Source organism: Chrysemys picta, chromosome 17 (genome assembly GCF_011386835.1).
Source record: "Chrysemys picta bellii isolate R12L10 chromosome 17, ASM1138683v2, whole genome shotgun sequence".
In the NCBI taxonomy this organism is placed as follows: Eukaryota; Metazoa; Chordata; order Testudines; family Emydidae; genus Chrysemys; species Chrysemys picta.
Window position 1 is genome coordinate 8,509,747 of NC_088807.1, and position 23,738 is coordinate 8,533,484.

Below are 23,738 nucleotides of genomic sequence, written 5' to 3' on the forward strand. Positions count from 1 at the left end.
CCTGAAAAACTGGGACCCGGATTGGGGTACCCTCCGCCACCCCTTTCTCTGTCCCTGAGAAGTCAGCTGTGTGACTGCTCCTCTCCAGGAGGTCAGGTACACGGTTCCTTCTCAAAACCTGGGTCACAGGCTGAGTGCCTGGGTGCACTAATGCTGACCCAGCCATCCTCCGAGTGTCCTGGGCATCCTGCCCCAAATGACTAGTGAGGAGACATTCCTGTCCCCCCACTATTCCTTCCCCAGTTTCCTCCTCTGGGCCCCCTCCTAAGACACATTTCTCTGTGCTCCCTAGGAAGGGTTCTCTCTCTCGTTCAGCTGCAATAATCTGCCAGCTAACAACTGGGACAGTTTCCTTTATCACTGACAACACCTCTCCTGCCTGTGTGTCTGAGGGCATGTTGCCTTCTGCTGGAAAGGAGCTAGTCTCAGCCCCTCCCCTACTTGGAAGCACCCTGCTTCCCTGTGTTACAGAGTCACAGGAATCCTCACCCACCTCAGTGGTTTCTGAGATCCCCTGTCCCTTCTCTGGGCTCTCCTCTGGGTCACATTGGTCTATGCTTCCTAGAGCCGGTTTTGCCTCTGGTTCAGCTGTGACCTGCTGGGAGCTAACAACCTGGACAGTTCTCTCCCTGGCAGGCATTACACCCCCCCGTCCCTTCCTGATGTCATGCTGCCCCCAACTGCAGTGCAGGAGTTGGTCTCAACCACTCTCCACCTGGAAGCACGTGGCTTCCCCCAGCTGTAGAAGAATCAAGGAGACTCTCTCCCATTCTCTCAGCAGTTCCTGAGACCTTACCCTTTCCCTCGGGGGTCCAAGCATAAAATTCCCTCCTGCTGCAGGCAAATACTTTAACCTGAGTTACACAGAAAAAATCATTACCAAGAAGCAGGTCGACTGAGAGGTGTTCTATTACTCCCACAGTCAAACCACTTTCCAAACCTTCCCAAACCACATAGATTCTAGCTAGTGGTACGAGGAATCTGCTTTCGCCCATCCCCATAATCTCTGCCATTTGGCCAGGCAACATACTGGCCTTTGGGACCATACTCTGTGTAACCAGAGAGATTGGGGCCCCTGTATCCCTCTGCCCCTAGTATTCCCTGCCATCAATTTGGACAGCCTTAACATGCTCCATATCTGGCTCTGCAGAGGCTAATCTCACAGAACCAATATGACAGGTTTCAATTGCTTGTGGGGTTTCTGTGTTGAGGACAGCAGAACTAACATGAGCTGTTGTTTGCCTGCTTCCTCCTAGCACAGGACATTTATTCCTCAGGTGATCAGTGGGATTACACTGATAGCACCTTTTGGGCTCTTCTGCTTTTACAAGAGATTTGGGATGAGAGTTACCAGTAGAGGAATGTTTTGGGGTAAGAGAATGTTTAGGCTCCCAACCCCCTTCTCTCTTCCCAGGGGCAAAATGGGATCCTCCCTTCCCACCAGTTTTAAACCCCTCAGTCTGTGGCCTGCCCTCAATAGACGCCTGATTCTGTTCAAGGGCATCAGCTAAAAAAGCCACCTCATCCCCAGACTTTACATCTTTGTCCCATAGACACGGCTTCACATCAGCCTGACACACGCGTAGGAAATGCTCTTGAGCAACAAGATCCAACATTCCCTCACAACTCGCCACCTCTTTACCCTCACCCATTTTCCCAACAAATCTTTCATTTTGTTTACATATTCCCCATTACTCAGACCAATATCCCTCTTAAGATTCCTAAATATAACTCTATATGTTTCAGGGGTAATCTGAAACCTTCGCAAAACAGTATCTTTAAATTAACAGTAGTCTAAAGCACCTTCAACAGGCATTCCACTGAATACATTTCGAGCTTTTCCAGTTAATTTCGCAATCAGGGTAGGAACTCTCTTATCAGGGATTTCATGTATTACTTACAGCCTTTCAAAGGTAATCAGATATTCAGCAATATCATCGTCCTCACTGTATGCAGGACATAAGTGTTCCCACCTGTGATTTTTGGAGTGATGGGGGTCGTTGGCGTGGGGGGTGGGGGGGGGGTTCTGGTTCTGCTTCTCTAGCAAGTGCAGTTGGTGTTTTTGCTCTCTCTCTCTCTCTTTCTTCCATGACTCTTCTGCGTGCAGCCTCCTCTCTGGCTGCCTCTCTCTCCATAGTTTCTGTCAAGGTTCCTTCCCCACTCTGAACTCTAGGGTACAGATGTGGGGACTCCTATGAAAGCCCCCTAAGCAGTGATGAGCTGCTAAAATATTAACAACTGGTTCCCTCCTCCTCACCCCACGAGGGGGTTGAGCCCCCCTGCCCCAGGGACTCCTGCCCCATCCAAGCCCCCACATTCCTTGACACCCCACCCCCGGGACCCCTGCCCAATCCACCCCCCTTCCCTGTCCCCTAACTGCTCCCTGATGCCCCATCCAACCCCTCTTCTCATTCCTGATGGCCCCCCGGGACCCCTGCCCGGGAGCTGGGGGCCGGGAGCCATGGGCACCGGGTCGGAACCGCGGGCCGGCCTGGAGCCGGGGCCCGGGCCGGAGCCGCTGGCCGGGCTGAAGCTGGGGGCCAGCCCGGAGCCGCATCGCCCGGCCTGCCGGAGTCAGGGCCGGGGCCGCCCGGAGCTGCACGGCGCCTAGAGCCCTCCTCGCACCCCCCCGCCCCAGCTCACCTGCAGGAAGCTGCTGCTTCCTTCTAAGCCCTCCCAGACTTCCGGTGTGAACAGCTGATTCACGGGAAGCCGGGAGGGGGAGCTTTCAGGGGAGGAGGCAGAGGTGAAGCCCGAGCTAGGTGAGCTGGGGCTGGAGGCAGGGCAGGGAGCAGCTGGAGCTTTTGTTAAATTTAAAAGCCCTTTTAGAACCGGGACAACCGGTTCTAAAAGGGCTTCTAAATTTAACAACCGGTTCCCGCGAACCGGTGGGAACCGGCTCCAGCTCACCACTGGCTATGGGGATGCAGCCCTTTGTAACCCAAGAGCTGGTCTCATACACAGATAAAGCACATGCATAATTGGCACAAGCACTTCTGGCCACACTTTCCAAAATGACCAGTGATTTTGGCAGCCCACCTTGGGAGACGTTAAGGCGGGACAGATAGATTGCAATGAGCCCCCACCTGCTAGAAATCAGCCCTTTAAGATGGACTAAATTGATATCTCAAAATCAGTAATACTTTCTTAAAGTCTTGGTCTCTGTGCTTAACCATGTGATAAACCAAGCACGGTATTTAAAAATAATATTGTCTCTATCTATCCCCCAGGCATCCTCTGTTTATGTCTCTATCCCCATACATAGCCATCTATCTAGCGACAATCAGTCTCTCTCTCTATCGCAGGCTCTGTGCAGCTGATTCCTTTCAAGTCTCTGTTGAAGCACTAGCGTAGAGAGGAGCCCTGGTCATTTCTTCCCTGTGTGGAGCCGTCTCTCTGCTCCATTCAGGGTCTGTGCAGTGAGGCAGCTGCAGGGTCTGTGCAGCAGGAGGAACTCACTCTGCGGATGCTCTTGCTTCTCAGCTGTGTTTGCAGCTCTGACTGGAGAGGAAGGGGCTCAGTTCCCTTGTTCACATCCCGCTATGCACTGTTCATGATCCCGTCATCAACCTCCCCTTCACCCTCCCGTGGTCGAGACATTCCCTGGTCCTGGTCCTGGGTGGTTCTGGGTTGGGGTCTCTCCAAGTGAAAACTCCGGAGCCATTTCTCTGTCACAAGAGAACCGACCCTCTTACACAGGGGCCTGATCCCCAGGCCAGTGAAGTCAGTGGAGTCTTTCCATTGACACCAAGGGGCTTTGGATCAGGCCCTTTCTGGGCAGCATTGTCTGAGCTCCAAGCAGGGCCCGGCTGCCATCCAAGGGTGCCAGCAGCTCAGCCTGACCCACAGCCCCGGGGATCACTCTGGGCTGAGCCGCCACAATGCTGTGATGTAAAAATGACAGATTTTTAGTGAGAGTTTTTGTCAAACATTTTCCAAAGACAAAATTAAAACTGTTTTGGGGGGTTTGTAAAACCAAAATTGGAAAATTAAAAAACAATGAACATTTTCCTTTAAACAATCCACTTTTTAAAAGATTGTTTAAACAGTTTTCAGGTTTTAGGTTTCTGCCCCCTCCATTTTTACTATATTGCCATCAAGAGAAGGGCAGAAATGGGGGAGGGGGACGTAATACAAAAATGGTTTTTAACAAAAAGATGTGAAACAATTATTTTTAAAAATTTTCCAAAACTATTTACCCTTTTCCACCCTGCTGACTTCTGGGCACTGCTTCTAACAGGGAGTTTCACACTGTGCTCGTCTGACCCTCACCTGAGCATCTGAGTTCCCCCAAACATCCCCTGTCCAGCTGCTCTGCAGAGCTGACTCCATCCCAGGGGTGAAATGTGCCCAGCCACCATCCCAGGACAATCAGTTTGTGCATCAATTACTGTGAAAAGTTGATCTGCAAAACTGCTCTGCCTTGTGCTCCTGACAGGTTTCTCTTGAGGCCCTCTGCTGTTTGGCTTCCCGCAGGGCTGTCTCGGTCCCCAGGCTGTGACATGGGATGGGAGGTGTTTCCTCAGTGATATGTTTAAACTCAAATAAGCCAACCAGGCTTCTTCGATCTTGCAGTTCTCAATCCTGCAGCCCTAAATAGAGATGCTGGAGTCGGGACAGGGAAGGGGGGTGGCGTGGGGAAGGAAATGGGGAGTGATGGTGAATATCAGACCTGAGGAGGGGACAGAACAGGTCAGAGAGAGGCTGCAGAATCACTGCTGCCTGAGCCCTAAAGACCCCAGGGGTCCTGGGAGCAGGGACGGGACTGGCTGGAGCATCCAACCCTGGGAAGTGGACGGGGCAGATTGGAGCAGAGAGAGAGGGCCCAGACCTTCCCTTCTCCTGAAGTCAGACAGGGCAGAGAGGGCAGGTGGGAGCAGGGAGTGACTGCGGATTGTCCCCTCCCAACCCCGCTGGGCTCTATCCATCCTACCGCCCCGATGATCCTGTCTCTCTGCCTCTTGCTGCACTGTGAGTATCTGGGATCCCTGTACTAATTTGTAGCAGGTTGGAAGGAAACAGAACCAAGAGCAGCCCCTGGCCCAGGCTGTCCGCAAATCCTCTTCAGTGGCATAGAGGTTTGTGCTGTTGTGATGTTCGAGGGAGTTAGGGTTACCATATTTTGAGCCTCCAAAAGGAGGATACTCCACGGGGCCCCGCTCCCGCCCCCAGCCCCGCCCATGCCCCCGCCCAACCCCGCCCCTTCCCCAAAGTCCCCGCCCCAACTCCGCCCCCTCCCCTGCTTCCCGCGAACATTTGATTCGCCGAAAGCCTGAAGCAGGTAAGGGGGGGGGAGGGGAGGAGGCGCGGCCCAGTCTGGCCCCCCCGGCGTCTCCAGCCTGGGTCGGCTCGGGCCCTGGGGTGCTGGCCCCGGGCCCGGCCCCCGGCCGAGCACCCCCGGCCCGCCCAGCACTGCCGGTCCCCGGCCCCCGGGCCCCCGGCCGAGCACCCCCTGGCGCTCGGCACCGCCGGCCCCCGGCCCAGCACCGCCGGTCCCGCATGTCCCAATTTTCCTGGACATGTCCGGCTTTTTGGGATTTCCCCCCGGACGGGGATTTGGAGCCCAAAAAGCCGGACATGTCCGGGAAAATCCGGACGTATGGTAACCCTAAGGGAGTGGGATTGTCCCAAACCAGCACAGGGCCAGTGCTCAGTGCTGGAGATGGCCTGGAGCTAGCAATCGGCCCAGGCTGGGGTTACAGTTACAGCTTCACAGAGTTTCAGGCCAGGAGGGACCATTAGCCCATCCAGTGTGACGCCCTGATAGCCCAGAGCAGAGAACTTCCCCCAGCTCCCTTGCACTGAGCCCAGTCACTTGTGTTTGACTAAAGCATCTCCCAGAAAAGGCCTGTGGCCTGGCTGTGACTCCCCCACTTCCCTGGGGAGCTGGCACCGGGGGTTAATCCCCTGCATGGGGAGAAACTGCTGCTGCCTTTCTCACTGGAGTTTGCCGAGACTCAGCGTCCAGCTCTTGGGTCTGGTTCTGCCTGTCTCCGCTGCACCGAGGAGCCCGTCAGCCCCTGGGGTTTTCTCCCCTGGAAGGAGCTTGGACACCATGACCTGCCCAGCTGTCTGACCAGCTCCACACACGGAGCTCCCCCGGCCTCTCCTGTGAGGCCTCTTCTCCAGCCCTCGCAGCATTTTTCTGGCTCTGCCCTGTACCCACTGCACTTTTCCAACACCCTTTTAAACAGGGGCCCCCAGAACTGGATGCAGGATCCAGTATCGGCCACACCAAGATCGCACACTGGGGGAAATCCCCTCCCTGCTCCTGCTCCTGCTCTCCTCATTACACAGCCCAGGGGTGCATAAGCCCTGTTCCCCCGCAGCGCCCTGGGATCTCATGTCGAGTTACTTTTCCCCTAGGACCTTGAAATCCTTCCGCGGGTCCCTGCTTTCCCAGCCCAGGCCCCAGGCTGCTGGGCTGGCTGACATTCCATGTTGGGAGCTGTGAGCTGGCATTTGGCTGTATTCAAACCCCTGGTGTGTCACTGGGCCCAGCTCTCCACGCCAGGCACATCGAGTCAGGACGGGCTGGGCTTGGGGGAGGATGCTCATAGGGTGTCAGCTGAGCCTGGAGGCAGAGAGAGCAGGGACGGCTGTTGCCTTTGGAGGGTGGGGGATTATCGGGGTCCAACCCCAGGGCCCCTGTTACCGAGGGGCCAGAGACACTGAGCTGGGATCCAGGCTGGGCTCTGGTTCTGTTACCGACAAGAGGGGTTGGGATCGAGGGTTCTGCTTTGGGCCTGACTCTCAAACATCCATATCAGGTCTGGCCCTGTCCCTCTGTCTGTCCGTAGTGTGTTCCCTGCTGCAGGCTCTGCTGGGGAAGTGAGGGGCTGAGCTCAGTTAATGGGTCTGAGGATGAGCGTAGGCGCTGCCGGGCTGTTAGCAGAGCCCTGTACAGAGACTCCCAGTGCTGATTCCCCGGGAGCATGAGATCCCTCCAGGCCGCCTGCATGGGCCTCACCAGCCCAGAGGGGATCTGGGGGGTCAGGGCTCTGCACAGTGCCTGGCACAGCCCTATGGAGCAGGCCGGGGTGTCCCTGGTGGGATGGGTGGGGCTGGAACCAGGTCCCATGCTCCTCTGTGTGGAAGAGAGAGGGGGGCCCTGGTTCCCAGGTTCCTGCATGTGAATCCCGTTCAGTGCATGGGGCTGGGGAGGGCAATGGGGCATGTTACAGACCCAGAGCCCGCCCCTCTCTGCAGGGGGCACTGTCATCTCGGGAGTGGGGGCCATGGGGAGAGCAGAGACCCCATCAGCTTCTCAGGGGCGATTCTAGCCCAGCACTGAACACACGGCACCTTTCTGTTCCCAGGGCTGAGTCCCAGCAGCCAGGAGATCTGCTCAGCTCCCGGTGAGTCCCTCTGTCTGTCTGTCCCCAATCTACCCAGGGAAGCTCAGCCTGAATGATCTAATGGTCCCTTCTGGCCGTACCCTCTTGAAACCCCCGGCCCGGCCAGGCTCCGTGCGGTGCCAGCGGCAATGGTACAGGAAGGCGGACGGGGCTGTGTGGGATCTGAGTGGGGCACGCAGGTCTCCCAGCTGACCCTTCCCTGCCCCGATGTCTCTCTCCTGTGACCCGGGGCCAGTGTGAAATGTAGATAGAGAGTCACATCCACGGCCCATCTCACCCCTGGGAGACTGGCCCTGGGAAGCAGAGAACGCCGCGGCTCTGACCCCAATGGATTTACTTTCCCATGGTACCGGCTCTAGCCCCTTGTGGTCACAGGGCTGTCTCTGGAGCTCCTCCCACAGATGCAGCCTGCACTTCCTCCTTAAATATCAGCAGCACCGTCAACACTCAGCCTGGCCAGGCAGGGGGCTTTCAAGAGGGTATGGCGAGAAGGGACCATTAGCTCACCCAAGTTGAGCTTCCATATGACCTGGGCAGGGAGCTACACCCAGCGATCCTGTGTCCAGCCCAGCAGGGGCTGGCTGAGCTGGGATGTATTTTTTTCATCATCGCCACGTTTCTTTGCTGGCTGCCTGGGCAGCAGGGGCAGGGGATGCTGCCAGCCAAGGCACCAGCAGGGGGCACCACTGGGGTGGGGAAGATGGCAGGCAGATATTGACCTGCCCAGTGGCAGCAGCAATTCAGAACTGGGCCTAGGGTGACCAGATGTCCCGATTTTATAGGGACAGTCTCGATTTTTGGGTCTCTTTCCTATATAGGCTCCTATTATCCCCCCCCCCTCCTGATTTTTCACATTTTCTGTCTGGTCACACTAACTGGGCCCCATCACCCTGGCAATTCCCGGTAAAGGGGGATCCACTCCCTGCCGCTGCTCCAGGACCTGCCCTTTGCCTAGGCCTGGAATAGACCCCAGTTTCCCCTGTGCCCACTGAGTGCTGCAGGGCACTAGGGGCACCAAGACAGGGAGGATGTTAGAATAGATGTTGGAGCAGTTAGACTCTGGACACAACTCCTGGGCTGTCGCCTGGGGAGCGACTGTCCTTCACTGCATGCTCTGTGGGGGCAGGCCGAGGTGTTGGCTGTGCCCTAGACAGCCCCCAGCACCTAGGGCCTGGTTCGCAGAAGGGTCGCCTCTCTCCCGGCTGCACTGCCCCAGCTGGGCTGGAATCAGAGCCTCCATCCAAGAGGTGACACATTCGCACCTGCCATTTTCCTCCTGTCTTATTTATGGCTGTGACCCATTCTCCTTCCAGGTGCTCTCCCTGCCCCCACCCTCTACCTGAGCCAGATGTCTGCCCGGCCGGTGGACTCTGTGAGGCTCCAGTGCTCCATGATCTCCCATCTCCTGGCCTCCCGCATTGTCTTCTGTCAGGATGGGGAGGAGGTTTGGTCCCAGAGGGGCTTATCTGGGAAACTCACCTACGACTATGACCACGCAGTATCTGGGGCAAGCTCCAGGAATTACTCCTGTGCATACGAGATCAAGGACAGTGACAACCAGGTGATCAGGTCCCAGCTCAGCCCTCCCCAGCACCTCATCGGCACCAGTAAGGCCAATGTGAGTGTGAGACCATATCCCAGCTCAGCCCTGCCCAGCAACTCAGCACCGTGGGAAGGTGAGTGTGTGTGTGGGGGGGTGAATGGCAGAGCAAGGCCGAGGACTTTCCAGAGGGAATGGCCAAAAGGAACCATTAGATCACCTATGCTGAGCTCCCATATGACCCGGACCAGGGAGTAGCTCCCAGTGACCCTGTGCCCAGTGTAGCAGGGGCTGGTGGAGCCAGGATGTGGCTTTTGGTCACGGCCACGGTTCTTTGCTGGCTGTCTGAGCAGCAGGGGCAGAGGATGCTGCCAGCCAAGGCACCAGCAGCGGGCACCGCTGGGGTGAGGAAGGTGGTGGGTAGATCTTGACCTACCCAGTGGTAGCAGCAATTCGTGTGTGAGTTCAGAGCTGGGTCCCATCGCCCTGGCAATTCCGCTCCCTGCCACTGCTCCAGGACCCTTCCCTTAGCCTGGGCCTGGAATTACACCCACGGGAAGAGGCAGAGGTGGAGCCGGAGCCTGGTGAGCTGGGGCTGGAGGCAGGGCAGGGCACTGCTGGAGCTTTTGTTAAATTTCAAAGCCCTTTTAGAATCGGGACAACCAGTTCTAAAAGGGCTTCTAAATTTAGCAACCAGTTCCTGCGAACCAGTGGGAACCGGCTCCAGGTCACCACTGCCTCTAAGCTTATTTACCAGCTTAGGTTATCAGTAAGCTGCCACCACCAAATCGTTTGAGTCATTTGGAAACTATCTTCCCCCCAAAATATCTGCCTCCCACGTACTATAATCCTTCCCTGGGCAGCCTTGAGAAACTTCTCCACCAATTTCCTGGGGAACACCGATTCAAACCCTTGGATCTAAAAACAAGGAAAAATCAATCAGGTTCTTAAAAAAGAAGAATTTTAATTAAAGAAAGAGGTAAAAATCATCTCTGTAAAATCAGGATGGAAAATAACTTTACAGGGTAATCAGATTCAAAGAGCCCAGAGGACCCCCCTCTAGCCTTAGGTTCAAAGTTACAGCAAACAGAGGTAAACCCTCTAGCAAAAGGAACATTTACAAGTTGAGAAAACAAAGATAAAACTAACACGCCTTGCCTGGCTGTTACTTATAAGTTTGAAATATGAGAGACTTGTTCAGAAAGATTTGGAGAGCCTGGATTGATGTCCGGTCCCTCTTAGTCCCAAGAGTGAACAACCCCCCAAACAAAGAGCACAAACAAAAGTCTTCCCCCCCCCCCCCAGATTTGAAAGTATCTTGTCCCCTTAGTGGTCCTTTGGGTCAGGTGTCAGCCAGGTTACCTGAGCTTCTTAACCCTTTACAGGTAAAAGAATTTTGGTCTCTCTGGCCAGGAGGGATTTTATAGTATTGTACACAGGAGGGTTGTTGGCCGTAGCTGCTGCTTTGAGCCTCATTTCTGCCTCTCACATTTGAAACTCGTGGTCCTGTTCTTTCTCTGCAGCTTCCAGTCTGGCCAGCTCTAGTTTTGTAGCTGCCTCACTGGTAGTCATTTTTCTGCTTTCTTGTGCTTATTCCCCCCCACCCAAAATAAACAAAGAGAAAATAACAAAACTGTGACCGCCTCCTGACTGTTCTTAGCCACTGCACTTAAGACTCACTTAAAATCACAAATATCAGTGCTTAAAGTGTGAATTTCACTTGGAATAATAAGCTGTACATACACCCTGCTCCGCTGTGCCACTGTGACGTCCCCTCTGGTGTTATTTGGATGGGTGATGTGCTAGGTCACTCCAGTCCTTGACTCTGGGAGGCAGCCTTCCCTGCTCTGCTGTGAGAACCCCCACTCCTGGGCTGTTCACACACAGCCTCTGACATGTAAGCTGCTCCTTGGATCGTGCAACCTAATGACACTAGCCAATATCTCCGGTCCCAGACACAACCCTAGGAACCTCAGTGTCCAGTGGGCATAACTGGACACTGCAAGATGGAGAGCTTGTGGCGTATATAGATGTAGATGGAAGACAGAAGAAGAGCATTGCAAACATCTCTCCCTTTTATCATGTTCTTTCTTCCCTCTTGGCTTTGCTCACCCCCCCCCCCCCTTCAGAGTCAGATGAGCATTACCACATCACAGTCCCAAACTAACCAAAGAAAGGGGGGTGACTCACTCGAGAGTCCAACACATCCTTTTGTTGCTGCTTAGGCCAGCGTCCTTTATACCTGTGAGGCTGGGCTGGGTTTGTCCCATACATGCCTTGATGATGTGTGAAGTGCCCCTCTGCTCTTAGAGAGTTTTTGTCTGGGATATTTTAAGCCATGAGGATAAATTTTCAGCCTCATAACTATACACATGAAATTATAACCTAACATTATTACAACAACAATCCTCGGTGCATCATGAGCCTTCCGAAGACACCCAACATGACAAACTTTGCTTTGGATACCACACAATCCTTTTATAAGAATGAACATGGGGGTGCTGGGTGATCCCCCGAGGTACAGAGCATCACAGGTACCTTCTTTGCGTTTTGTCAAATCTGCAGTGAAGGTGTTCTTAAAATGAACAACATTTGCTGAGTCATCATCCGAGATGACTATAACGTGAAAGATTGGCAAAATGCAGGTAAAATACATAGCAGGAGATACACAATTCTCCCCTAAGAATTTCAGTCACAAATTACATTAACACATTGCTTTTTTAACGGGCATCATCAATATGTTAGTATGGTGTCTGGAATGATGGCCGAAGCATGAAGGAGCATGTGAATGTTTAGCATATCTGGCATTTTGCAATGCCACCTACAAAGTGCCATGCGAATGCCTCTTCTCACTTTTGGGTGACATTGCAAATAAGAAGCAGGCATCTTTATCTCCTGTAAATGTAAACAAACTTGTTTGAGCGATTGGCTGAACAAGAAGTAAGACTGAGAGGATGTGTAGGCTCTAAGTTTTCCATTTTTTTTTGAGTGCAGTTATGTAACAAAGATATATACATTTGTAAGTTGCACTTTCACAATAAAGAGATTGCACTACACTTCTTGTGTGAGGTGAACTGCAAAATACTATTTCTTTTACCATTTTTACAGTGCAAATATTTGTAATCCAAAATACAGTAAAAGCTGTTTTTTTCCAGCATTTCACCAACCAGAAAGCTCTACATGTTGGCATTTCTGATCTTCATTGAAATGATGGTTTATAGTGTGGTTGGTGCGGGGCCGGCACGGGGTTGGGGAGCAGGAGGGGGTGTGGAGCATGGGCTCTGGGAGGGACTTTGGGTGTGCGAGGGATCTTAGTAGGCGGGAGGGGGTGCGGGGTGTAAGATCTTGGGGCGGCTCACCTCGGATGGCTCCCCGCAAGCAGTGACCTGTCCCGGGCTCTGGCTACTCCTAAGCGGAGGCGCATCAGGTGGCTCTGCCATCCCCCATGCCGGCTGCACAGCTCCATTTGGCTGGGAACCATGACAAATGGGAGCTGCGGGGGAGGCGCCTGTGGGTGGAGGAAGTGCTCCAAGCCGCCTGCCGTGCCTCCACCTAGGAGCAGCTGGGATAAGTTGCTGCTTGCGGGGAGCCACTTGAAGTGAGTGCCCCTGGATCCGGCACCCTGCACCCGATACTGCGCTCCAACTGCCTGCCCCGAGCCTCCTCCCACATCCAAACTTCCTCCCAGAACCCGTGCTCCACATGCCCTCCCGTGCCCCAGCCCCCAGCCCTGATCCTACTCCCGCACCCAAACTCCCTCCCTCTTAGTTAACCAGCATTTTTTATTTACCACCCCCCCCCCCATTCCCTGAACATGCTGGATAAAACAACCTTACCTGTAATAATATAAAGTGAGAACTGTACACATTGTATTTTGTGTTGTAATTGAAATCAATATATTTGAAAACATAGAAAAACGTCCAAAATATTTAATAAATGTTGGTATTCTATTGTTTAGCAGTGTGATTAAAACTGGAATTTAATTTTTTTAATCATGATTAATTTTGAGTTTATCGTGTGAGTAAACTGTTATTAATTGACAGGGAGTGAACCCCAAACATGCTGTTGCAGAGGCGGGTGGGGGAAAGCCCCCAAAGTCAGCCCAACTTACTAGAAACTACTATATAATTAACTATCTACAACTAAGAAAAGGAAACCACTAAGTAGGCACTTGCGAATGCAAGAGACTGAGCTGCTCCAACAACCGTCATTAGCGGTAAGAAGGAACTGAGCAGGCGGCGGGTCGGCAGGGACCTATATACACCTCCATGAAGGCGCCACTCCAGGGGTCTCCGCAGTGGTGCTTCGGGTACCACTAGGGGAAAACCTTCCGATGATCGTACACGTGGCACGCACACACCTATTGGTATGAACTTGAGCAACCATACAAAGAAGTACATAGCGCCTCCCACTGATGGGTCTGAACCTGGGCCTGCCTTGGTCACAGGAGTTTAAGACATTCAAGAGGTGTGCAAAACCTATGCCCACAAGAGATCCGCACGCTCCTTGTTTCAAGTGCCTAGGAGACGGTATCAGACAGACAAGTGCCCAACTTGCAGGAGTTTTAGACCCAGGGCTAAGAGAGAGTGGGACTATGGTTGAAAGCTCCTCCTGATGGAGTCGGCTCTCCGCCCCCAGCTGGCACCGGAAATGGCACAGGCATCGTCAGTGCGCAGCGCCACAGCCTCGGTGAGGGATGTCCTGGCACCAAGAAAGGACTCCTCCAAGGGTGCTAGCCGGTGGCACCACTCACAGTCCCCAGTGCAGCATAAGAAAAAGAAGGGGGACAGGGGTTCCCCCGTCAAGAAGCCATGAGAGGATTCCAGCGGGGTGCGTCCTGCTTAGGGACACTCATGGATTGCACCTCAAGACCCACCACTGTTGACTCTGGCCCCAATTGGAGGCCCATCAAGTCCAGTGCTGGTGGACTCCCCAACTCAGGAGGTTTTGGAGAAAGAGCTCGACCTCCCCTCCATGCCGGACACCTATGAGGCAGCATGGGACCTCATTGCCATGACGGCGCAGTCCCCGGCCTGGCAGGTGTGAGCTCAGGCTCCGTCAGCAGCACCGACGATGGCACTGACTGCAGCATCTATGGCGGTGCCGCATACGGCTCTGGCACCATTTGCAGTACCGTTGGCGGGACCACCACTGGTTAATCATTGCAGCAAGCCCATGATGTTACAGCACCACTCCCCATCATCCTGGTACTGCTACCTGGCACCGTTGGGCTCCGCCCTCCTGTGGTCAGGCACAGAGTACTCGTCCAAGTCAGATGCTGAGTCTTCTGTCTCTTGAAGCAGCCAGTACTGCTCCTGCTCCCAGCACTGGTCCTGGCACCACAAAGCTGTGGACTCATTGATACTGGCAGTCTCCTAGCCACCCCAGTGGCAGGGCCCAGTACAGTGGCCCTTTTGGACTCCTTCAACCTATCATCAGACTCAGGGTCAGGGTTCCTGGGCCACATTGGTGCCATCTGCACCCCATTCCCTCCCCCAGAAATGAGGACCCCCAATGAGACAGGGACTCTGGGCCGTCATGCTCAGGCACGGCACCCGAACCAGTGCCACCAGTTGTACTGGAGCCACTTCCAGTCACAGGCAGGACCGAGGCACCCAACCCAGCCTCCAGAGAGCGAGGAGGGCAGGAAGACCCGGTCCCACAGGCCTCCTACTCCTCACTGGATGAGGCAGTGGCAGGCACCACCATCACCCTTCCAGCGATGGACACCAGGACCTTCTTAGGAGGGTGGCCCTAAACCTGAATCTCCAGGCAGAGGAGGTTACAGAGGAGTCGGACCCAACAGTGGACATCCGTGCCCCAGAGGGTCCATCTAGGGTGCCCTTGCCCCTGATAAGAATGATCCAGAACACTCCTAGGGTGCTCTGGCAGACTCTGGCGTCAATACCACCCACCACTAAAGGGGTGGAGAGATACTATTTTTTGCTGCAGAAAGGGTACGAACACCTTTTCACGCACCCCCAACCGGGGACTCTGGTGCTTGATATGGCAAACCATAAGGAGTGACAGGGCAGCCAGGTCACGCCCCAAACCCACGAATGCTAAGAAGCTGGATTTCTTCGGCTGAAAGGTCTACTCGACCAGGGGGCTCCAGCTTCGAGTAGCCAACCAGCAAGCGGTACTCAGCTGCTTTCAATTCCTGGAGCTTGTTAGCAAAATTCCAGGAGTTGCTCCTGGCTGACTCATGCAAGGAGTTTAGCGCGCTTCTCGAGGAGGGCAGAGTGGTCTTGAGAACCTCCCTCCAGGCTGTGTTTGACGCAGCAGACTCAGCAGCTTGGACTATGGCCACCGCCATTACTATGATGTGCAGGACATGGCTGCAGGTGTCGGGGATACCACTGAGGTCCAGAACATGATCCAGGACCTCCGCTTGACCATGCAGGCCTGTTCAACCCAAAATACAGACTCTTGCCTGCACAGCCTTAAGGACTCGAAGGTGACTTTAAAGTCTTTGGGTAACCACACCCCTGCACCCCAAAGAAAGTCATTTAAGCCTCAGCCCCATCTCACTTTTACTGTGGTCCTCCGAGGCGAGACTCGTCCAGGAGACAGGACAAAAAATAATAGGAGGCGCCTGCCACAGTCCTCCTCAGGCCAAGGCCAGGGTTCGGCCAAACAGCCCCGAGGCCAAACTTTTGAAGATGCACCTGAGGACAGAGCATCAGTATCGAACTCGGATCCTTACCCTCCCTTTGTGAATCGTTTCTCCTGCTTCTACCATGCTTGTTCCAAGATCACGTCAGATCGCTGGGTCCTGAGCACAGTACGGGTGGGATATTTGTCATAAACATACAGCTAAGGGTAGCATAAAATCCCTCCTTTGCCTGTAAGGGATTAAGAAGCTCAAATAACCTGGTTGGCACCTGACCAAAAGGACCAATAAGGGTAGAAGATCCTTTCAAATCTGTGGGGACAGGTTTTGTTTTGTGCTCTCTTTGTTGTTCTCTCTGGGACAGAGAGAGACCAGGGCAGGAAAAACATCTCCTAAAGCCATATCCACTGGTTACCCACAAAACCAACCTTCCCCCCCCCTCTTAAAAATTATAGAAGGCCAGAAAGGACCATTGTGATTGTCATAAACAGACAATTAAGGGTTAATTCTTCTTTTACCTGTAAAGGGTTAAGAAGTTCACATAGCCTAGCTGACACCTGACCAGAGGAACCAATGGGGGGGGGGGGGGCAAGATGTTTTCAAAGAGGGAGGAGGGAAATCTGTCTTTGGTCTGTTCAGAAAAGTTTGTGCCGGAGTGAAGAATCCAGGAATCAGCCATCTAACATTTCTTAAAAGTAGCAAGTGTTTAGAGAAGGAATGTATTAGATTATGTTTATTTTCTTTTGTGACTTCATTTTGCATAAGAGGGAGAATCAAATTGTGTGTCTTTGTGTAACTAAGGTTTTTGCCCAGAGGGACATCCTCTGTGTTTTGAATCTCTTGTCTGTGAGAGTAGCTTCCATGCTAATCTCACAGAGGTATTCCTTTCACCCCTTTTCCTTTAATTAAAAGTCTTCTTTTAAAGAGCCCCATTGATTTTTCCTTGTTTTAAGATCCAAGGGCTTTTAGATCTGGGCTCACCAGGAATTGGTGGGAGGTGAATCAGTCTCAATCCTGCCAGGAAAAGGGGGATAAAGACTGGGGAAATATTTGGGGGGGGGGACGGGACAGTTTCAAAATGACTCTCCCATAAATGTTTGTTTAAACTATTTGGTGGTGGCAGCAACTAGATCTAAGCTGGTAAATAAACGTAGGGGTTATCTCATGCAGGTCCTCACATCTGTACCCTAAAGTTCAGAGTGGGGGTGACACCTTGACAATGATCATCTCATCTGACCTCCTGTGTAACACAGGCCACAGGACCTCCCTGAAATCATTCCTGTTTCAACTAGAGCAAATCTTTTAGGGAAGTGTCCAATCCTTACCTAAAAACTGCCTGTGATGGACAATCCACCACAATCCTTGGCAAATTGTTCCATTGGTTAATTACTCTGACTGTTAAAAATGTGCACTTCTTGATCAAGTTTTCCCTGCCCTTCTTCTCCCTTATTGTCTAATGAAATGTGAGTATCCATGTTCTTTTCATTTTCTAGGACTGGAAAATGTTACAATATTGGCAATTACAATTCCTGTTTCGGTGGGTGTGATTTTGGCTCTTGTTCTGCCCCTGGTGTATTACCTTAAGAAGAAGAAGAAAGGTATGTAAACATGGAAACCTCACATTATTCACAAATGAACAGGTATAGGAGGCAAACAAAGGACATAAAAAAGAGATTCCCACCTCACATGGTGTTCTCAGACATGGGAAACCTGAAGAAAATAACATTTAAATAATTGCCATATAGAAAATCTGAACCTGAAATGTGAACCCTTTCAGACATTGAGGGTAAAGAGAGCAAAATGGGGGTTAAACTCCAGCTCTGAACTTAATCTTCTGAGGTCCTTTCCAGACCTATGATTCTATCTAGACCATCCATGCAGGACCATGTAAACCTAGATGATCCCTGGCAGATGTTTATCTAACCTCTTCTTAAAATCCTCCGATGAAGGGGCTTCCACTACTTAGCTAAATAACCTATTCCAGTGCTTGACTATCCTTAGAGTTAGAAAGTTTTCCTAATACCTAACCTTAAACCGCCCTTGCTGCAGATTAAGACCATTAATTCATGTTTTACTTAACAGACATGGAGAACAATTTATCACCTCCTCTTCATAACTTGTACCTAAAGTTTTGGTTTGAGATATATTTTCTGGATCTGATTTGGATTTGGTTTGACATGGAAGAAATCTTGCAAGAACAGCTGATTTTGTGAGACTTGAATGATTTGAGATCAAAATCATATGACCCACAGCTTGTCAGATTTCACCACTGACCCTGAGCCTATACACTAGTCCAGGATTGACCTTGAGTCTGAATTTAGGAGCTGGTCAATATTTTTCAAATTTCAAAAATTGGATGAAAATCCAGATTTTGATATTTGAAACAAACTAGAAAAACATTCGTTAAGGGGCTTATTCCTTCACCCTCTCACTTCCCTGGTCCTTCTCGCATGAACAGAGAGCAACAATACCTGAAGTCCAAAGGCGCAAACAATTTGATGTTTATTAGGGTGAACTTCCAGCAAGCATGATTCCAGTTTCCTTCCTCAGTGTTCCCCTTCCCAGCTCTGACACCACAGAGCCATCCCTGTTCCCATTCCCCCCTTAGCAAAACATGTTTCCAATTGCCTCACCCCCATTCCCTGTTCCCATTCCCCCCCTTACTTCCTGATTGACTGTAGACTATATAGTAAAACTTGAGTTCTGCTTAGCTATACCTTAGCCAATCATTTTACTGAAATTTAACTAACCAATCCTAACATACTGTAACATGGTTATTTAACTAATTATATTCCACCATCTTAATTGGTTTACACCCAACAAAATTAATTATACAGCAGACAGAAACAATTACAGAACCAGACAGAGACCATGCAAATAAACATACAAAACAATACAGAAATGAGGATTTTACAACTACATCTATACAGACTGTGGCAAATTGCCGGCACTACTATGATGGGTCTCACGCGCTCTCTTCTTGGGGGGGGGGGGGTTCAGGGCACCATTTCTTGCCCCTAAACCGGGATATTAACTGTCCCACTAGTGTCCTAGAGGCAGGGCTGGCTCTAAGTTTTTTGCTGCCCCAAGCAAAACATTTTTTGGTTCCCCCCCCCCCCCCCCCCCAGCCCTGGGCTCTCTCTCCGCCCCCCCAACTGCACCCTCCTGCTGCCCCAGCCCTGGGTCACTGGTAACTCACTCCCAGGGTGGTTCATTCAGCAGGAATTTTGGATGTGCACAGAACACAGACAGGATTGGTTCCCATATGGTTACAGAACTGCAGTAAAGTAGAACAATTTTCAGCTTGTGTGATTGAAGGATATCTGGATGCATATTATAAGACTGTCCTACATAAATAAGGAAAAGTTGAGGTGCCTTTATTATTCTTTTGTTCCATTCTTTGTTTCTATGGGGAATTTGCCAATGCAATATCACTGTCTTCCTTTTAAACAAATAAAACTAAAACTAAAAAAAAAAACAAAAAAAAAACCAATGGCTGTTGAAAATAGCAATTCCGGTCCTAATAACCACTGGGAAGCATTTCTTGCTCAATTTATTCTACTTTTCCTACAGCAAGTTACAGTGGATCAGTATATTTGATTTGGGAGAAATGAAGTAACAGTTGCCCAAATTGAACTTGAGCACTCCTGAATTTTGAGGGTGTTCAAATCTGGAAGGCAGGTGCTGGATTCCCTTTCTGAATATTAGCTAAATCTGGAAAGGAAAAGTCAATTTCTGCTTCCATGGCTCAGAAGTGTAAAACCTCCTACGTGCCTGGTACTGTATCTAAAGCTGCCCAAGTCCTAGTAGAGCCTCCCCTCCCTTACTTTTCATTTTAAATTCTAGTGGGATCTCCCTTGCTAGGCTTCAGATAGAGCGGTGCACTGTCCATTTAGTCCACCCAATTCTTTCTTTGGGGGAGAGCCGAGGGCTGGGACAGCAGGAGGTGCGGGTGGGGGCCAGAGCTGGGGCAGCAGGAGATGTGGGGGGAGGAGAGCCCAGGGCTGGGGCAACACAGGGCTGCAGGGGGAGCCCAGGGCTGGGGTGGGGGGTGGCAAAAAACCTGGAGCTGGCTCTGTCCCTACCATTCACAGCAAGCTGCAGCATGAGGTTTCAGTTCCACACTCCTTCCCCCTCCCTTTCCTGTTAATTACAGCCAAGGGAATGCTGGGAAATGTAGTTCTTTCCCTGCTCCAGGGCTGGCTCTATAGGCAGGGAGCTAACCAAGGAGCTACAGCTCCCAAGGCCCCCTGTTGGTTCTCAGTTCCCAGGCTGGATTCTTGCACCCCTGCAAATTTGCCACCCCAAGCAACTGCTTGCTTTGCTGGTGCCTAGAGCCGGCCCTGCCTAGAGAAGGGGAGTGGAGGGGGAGGGACCCGGGCCCATCCTCTACTCCAGGTCCCAGCCCAGGGGCCCTAGGGATAGTGGTAAACCATTTGAACTAGCGGTTCCTTCCACTGGGCTACTTCCCTCTCCTGCCTTTCAGCTTGTGGGGGGCTTCCTGCCCTCCCTCTGCACAAGCCAGGTGTCCTTTTACCTAGGGTCTTGGTCTTCTTACCCCACCACAGCACTTCTCCAAACTTTCCTCTGCTTTCCTCCAAACTGCTCTCTGCTTCAATACCAATCCACTCTGTTTCTACTCCTTCAAACTATTCTCTGCTCCAACATCAATCCTCTCTGCTCCAGCTCCTTCCCCTGTCTGATTGAAGCAGGGGGGTTTTATCAGGTGACTAACTTCAGGTGCTCTAATTAATTTATAGCAAATTTTCTTCCCTGTACAGGGAATAAGGCTCCCTTCTAACCCTCTCCTGCTGCCCTTTGGCCATGCTGTATCACAAGACATAAGGGTTTCCCAGCTGTGTCTATTGATAAGTGAGTTCTTACCAGACAGAAAACTATCAAACTAAATTTCCTTTTACATCTTCTAGGCTCTTCCCTTTCTCTGGAGGTGACAGGAATATCAGGACAGGATTGTATTCCTAACAGCCCAATAGCACCTTATTTCCATGTAACTAGTTTGGAATGTGAGAATGTGACTATACTATTCTCAGCCCATGGCTGCCTCGGCTGCTTAGCCAAAGGCCTTACTTAGCCTAAGAACAGGGCCTCAGACTGTCACAGTGAGAGACACAGAAAGACAATGATTTTGATTCTTTCTTTTATACCTCTCTAACTAGCGAAGTGATAAAAATACACCTAAATTCTTCAAATATAGGCCTTGCAGACAGGCCTGAATATCTATATCCTAACACCATTCACAAAACTTTTTTCTTGATTTTTTTTTTATCAACTCTAAGGCCAGATGAAAGTATATGAATTTCAAAATTTTATATTTCAAAAAATCAGGAAAAAACCTAAAAGAGTTTGTGAATTCTTCTCCACCTTTTTGTGATGAGCTCTGATGAACTCTTCACCTAGCCCTAACCCTAACCTAAATCTTAACAGAACTCCAGAAACAAACCCCTGTCTCCTTATCCCTTAAGTAGTTTGTTTAACTTCCTCTCCCTCTCATTGATATTTTGAGGAGAGGCAAAGAATTTTTCTCTAAACCTTTCTAATTTGTTTTTTGTTTTTTTTTTCCAGTTGTAAATAATAGGAGAAAAGAAAGGTAAGAATGGTGTAATTCCATCATACCTCTCACGTTACAGACAGAAAGAGATTAAACCCACGTAGTATACCAACTTGTCTCCAAGTCAGAGGGTTTGGTACCTGCAGCAGCACCCTCTAAATGGTGATGCTGTTGTGGGATATATGGGGTACTTAAGCTGTCTACCTGGATTATGTTATGGCTCCCCTCATCACTATCGTATCGGAGGTAATGATGATGCTTGATAGCTAGTGACTTCATTCATGAAATCAGGGTCCCTTTGTGTTGGTCACTGAACAAACAGGTAACTGAGAAGACTGTCCCTGCCCCAGACAGTTTAAGGTCTACATAGTGTTATTAATCATTAATAGTATGGTTGTTCTTGCTATTGTTATGATTAATCATTGTTATTGCAATAGTGTTTAGAGGCCTCAAACAGGCTGGGCCCCATTGTGCTTGGTGCTGTACAAACACTGAGTATATGACAGTCCCTGACTCTAAGAGTTGCAGTATAAAGGAGTATGAACAAAGATAAAGATTAGCTCCATTAGTGATCTGGTGGCTCTGTCCATCTGTGAGAGTCCTTCCCCACCAAGAAAACTCCAGCTAACCTGGCGCAAAATCCACTAACAAGTGGTAAGCTTTGCCCATGCAGTTCTGCACTAGTTGTTATGTGCAGGTTGTCAGGGCAGGGTTAAAATATCACAGTTTCCAGCAGAGGCATGTCCCCAGGATGATGTGGCTATGAACTGTCTCCCACTCCAACCCCGATAAGCTGCTTTCTCCTAATCCAGCGATACTGGGTTGCAAACCACTCATCAGAAAACAGAATTTCTATTGCACAGGAAATTCCAATATTTCAACATTTTTTTTCATGCCAAATAGGAATGAAAAATCAAAATGTTGACGTTTTCTGCAAAACCAAAATTCCCACAAAATCGTTTTGGAAACATCAAAAGGTTTTGCTTTCATAACATTGAAACATTATACTATACTATGACATATTAAATGTATGATTTGTAAATATAGCATATATAATAAACCATTACAATTAACATTTTAACCATCTAAAAGTCACAATGAAATGAATCAAAACAATGTTGAAATGAAACATGGTGGCCTGATTGAAGTGAAACTTTTGAAGTTATTGAAACAAAAAGTTTTAACAGTATTGAAATAATATGAGAAAGTTGGAGTAATTCATTTTGACTTCCTCCAGTCAACATTTTTGTCAAATCCACATGTTCCCAGGAAACTCTTTCTAGTTCAACAAAACTGAATTTTCCAACCTACTAATTGCTAAGGCTAGGTGTGGCTCCATAGCAGTCTATGTGTCACTTTTCTTGCATATACTTCTTCAAGAGAGAGGCCTTTAATTTCAAAATTCAGATGTGCAGCCGGAACACTCCATTGTTAGGGACTGTGGTGCTTGGACTGCTTGGATGCAGGGTTACATTCAGCATCCTGATGAGACAGGGACTACTTGTGCAGTTCAGATGTGGATGCAGATTTGGATTCTAACTCTCCACAGCCTCTATGTTCAGTCTGCCTGAATTTCAGGATTTTGAGCCAGGTCCATCTCTTATTTTAGACAATAAATATGACTCACATCCCCCATTCACTTGTGCAACTTTTCTCTTGTTTTTATTAGGTTGCAAAACCTCTATGGGAAGAACAATAATCCCACTGAAGATCAGTACACGGGTATGAAAATCAGACACATTAATCACTTATTGCTCTGAGCTACGGATGCATTTGCTGTTTGGTTTTTGAAGGAATGGGGGGTTTGATGAAGTTTATGAAGTAATTCAGGGGCCAGGATCTCTGAAAAGTCAGTTAAGGGCACATATTAGAATAAGTAGAGAAACTATTTCCACCAGCAGCAATTTTTAACTACCAATGGTTCTGTCTACCTTGGCCCGTAATTTATCAGCATGGTACCTAATGCCTTCCTCACTGATTAGAAAACATAACATCCTATTTTGCTCTCTATTAGCAGCTGAGTGGAGGAACTAGGACTAATCCCAGGTCTCTTGACTTTAACGGTAGCGACCAGTTCTCTGGGTCACATTGCCATTTTAAAGCTATGGTGATTATAACTGATTTCAGAAGCAGCTCTGTATGAATGCGCATCTGGCACAAATCAGGTCTGGAGTACAAATCCATCCCAAATGACCTCTTCCGGATGTATAGCTCAACAGGTTGATTTCAATAAGCAGCTCTGAGTTTAAATATTTAAAAAATCTTTTGGGGAACTATGTTCTGCCTATTACATTTGCTGAGACACCAGTTAAACACATTGTAAGGGGACAAATTCACTTTTTAAAACGCCTTACAGCAAAATCTTACCAGAAATCGTGTTATTAAAAAAATTGTTATAAATGTGACTTTTTTTTTACAGCTAACAATGGGGTTGCATATTCCCATGGCATGGTGAGTGATTATGCTGTGCTGTTAAGCCATAACAATACACTGAAAGTCTGACATATTACACAGCAATGATTTCCTGTTTAGATGTATTTTCCTTAAAAAATTATAATAAATTATAATTTCTATTATGATAGTGCTTCAAGGTCTCAGCTGTGATCAGAGCCTTTAGGCACTGTACAGATCCATAATTAGAAACAGTAAGTTTGTGAA

At 49.9% G+C, this 23,738-nt stretch overlaps 1 protein-coding gene across 3 annotated transcripts in view; it reads left to right on the top strand.

Annotated features, from left to right (window-relative positions):
- The window catches only part of LOC101951410 (deleted in malignant brain tumors 1 protein-like), a 68,162-nt gene that overhangs the window by 37,814 nt on the left and 6,610 nt on the right, over nucleotides 1-23,738 (top strand). For all 3 annotated transcript variants that reach the window (XM_065570746.1, XM_065570748.1, XM_065570747.1), the window contains 6 exons: nucleotides 7,320-7,358; nucleotides 8,672-9,034; nucleotides 17,005-17,109; nucleotides 21,095-21,119; nucleotides 22,750-22,802; nucleotides 23,500-23,531. In XM_065570746.1, the coding sequence (XP_065426818.1) occupies nucleotides 7,320-7,358; nucleotides 8,672-9,034; nucleotides 17,005-17,109; nucleotides 21,095-21,119; nucleotides 22,750-22,802; nucleotides 23,500-23,531 (617 nt within the window). The remainder of the gene's footprint in view (nucleotides 1-7,319; nucleotides 7,359-8,671; nucleotides 9,035-17,004; nucleotides 17,110-21,094; nucleotides 21,120-22,749; nucleotides 22,803-23,499; nucleotides 23,532-23,738) is intronic.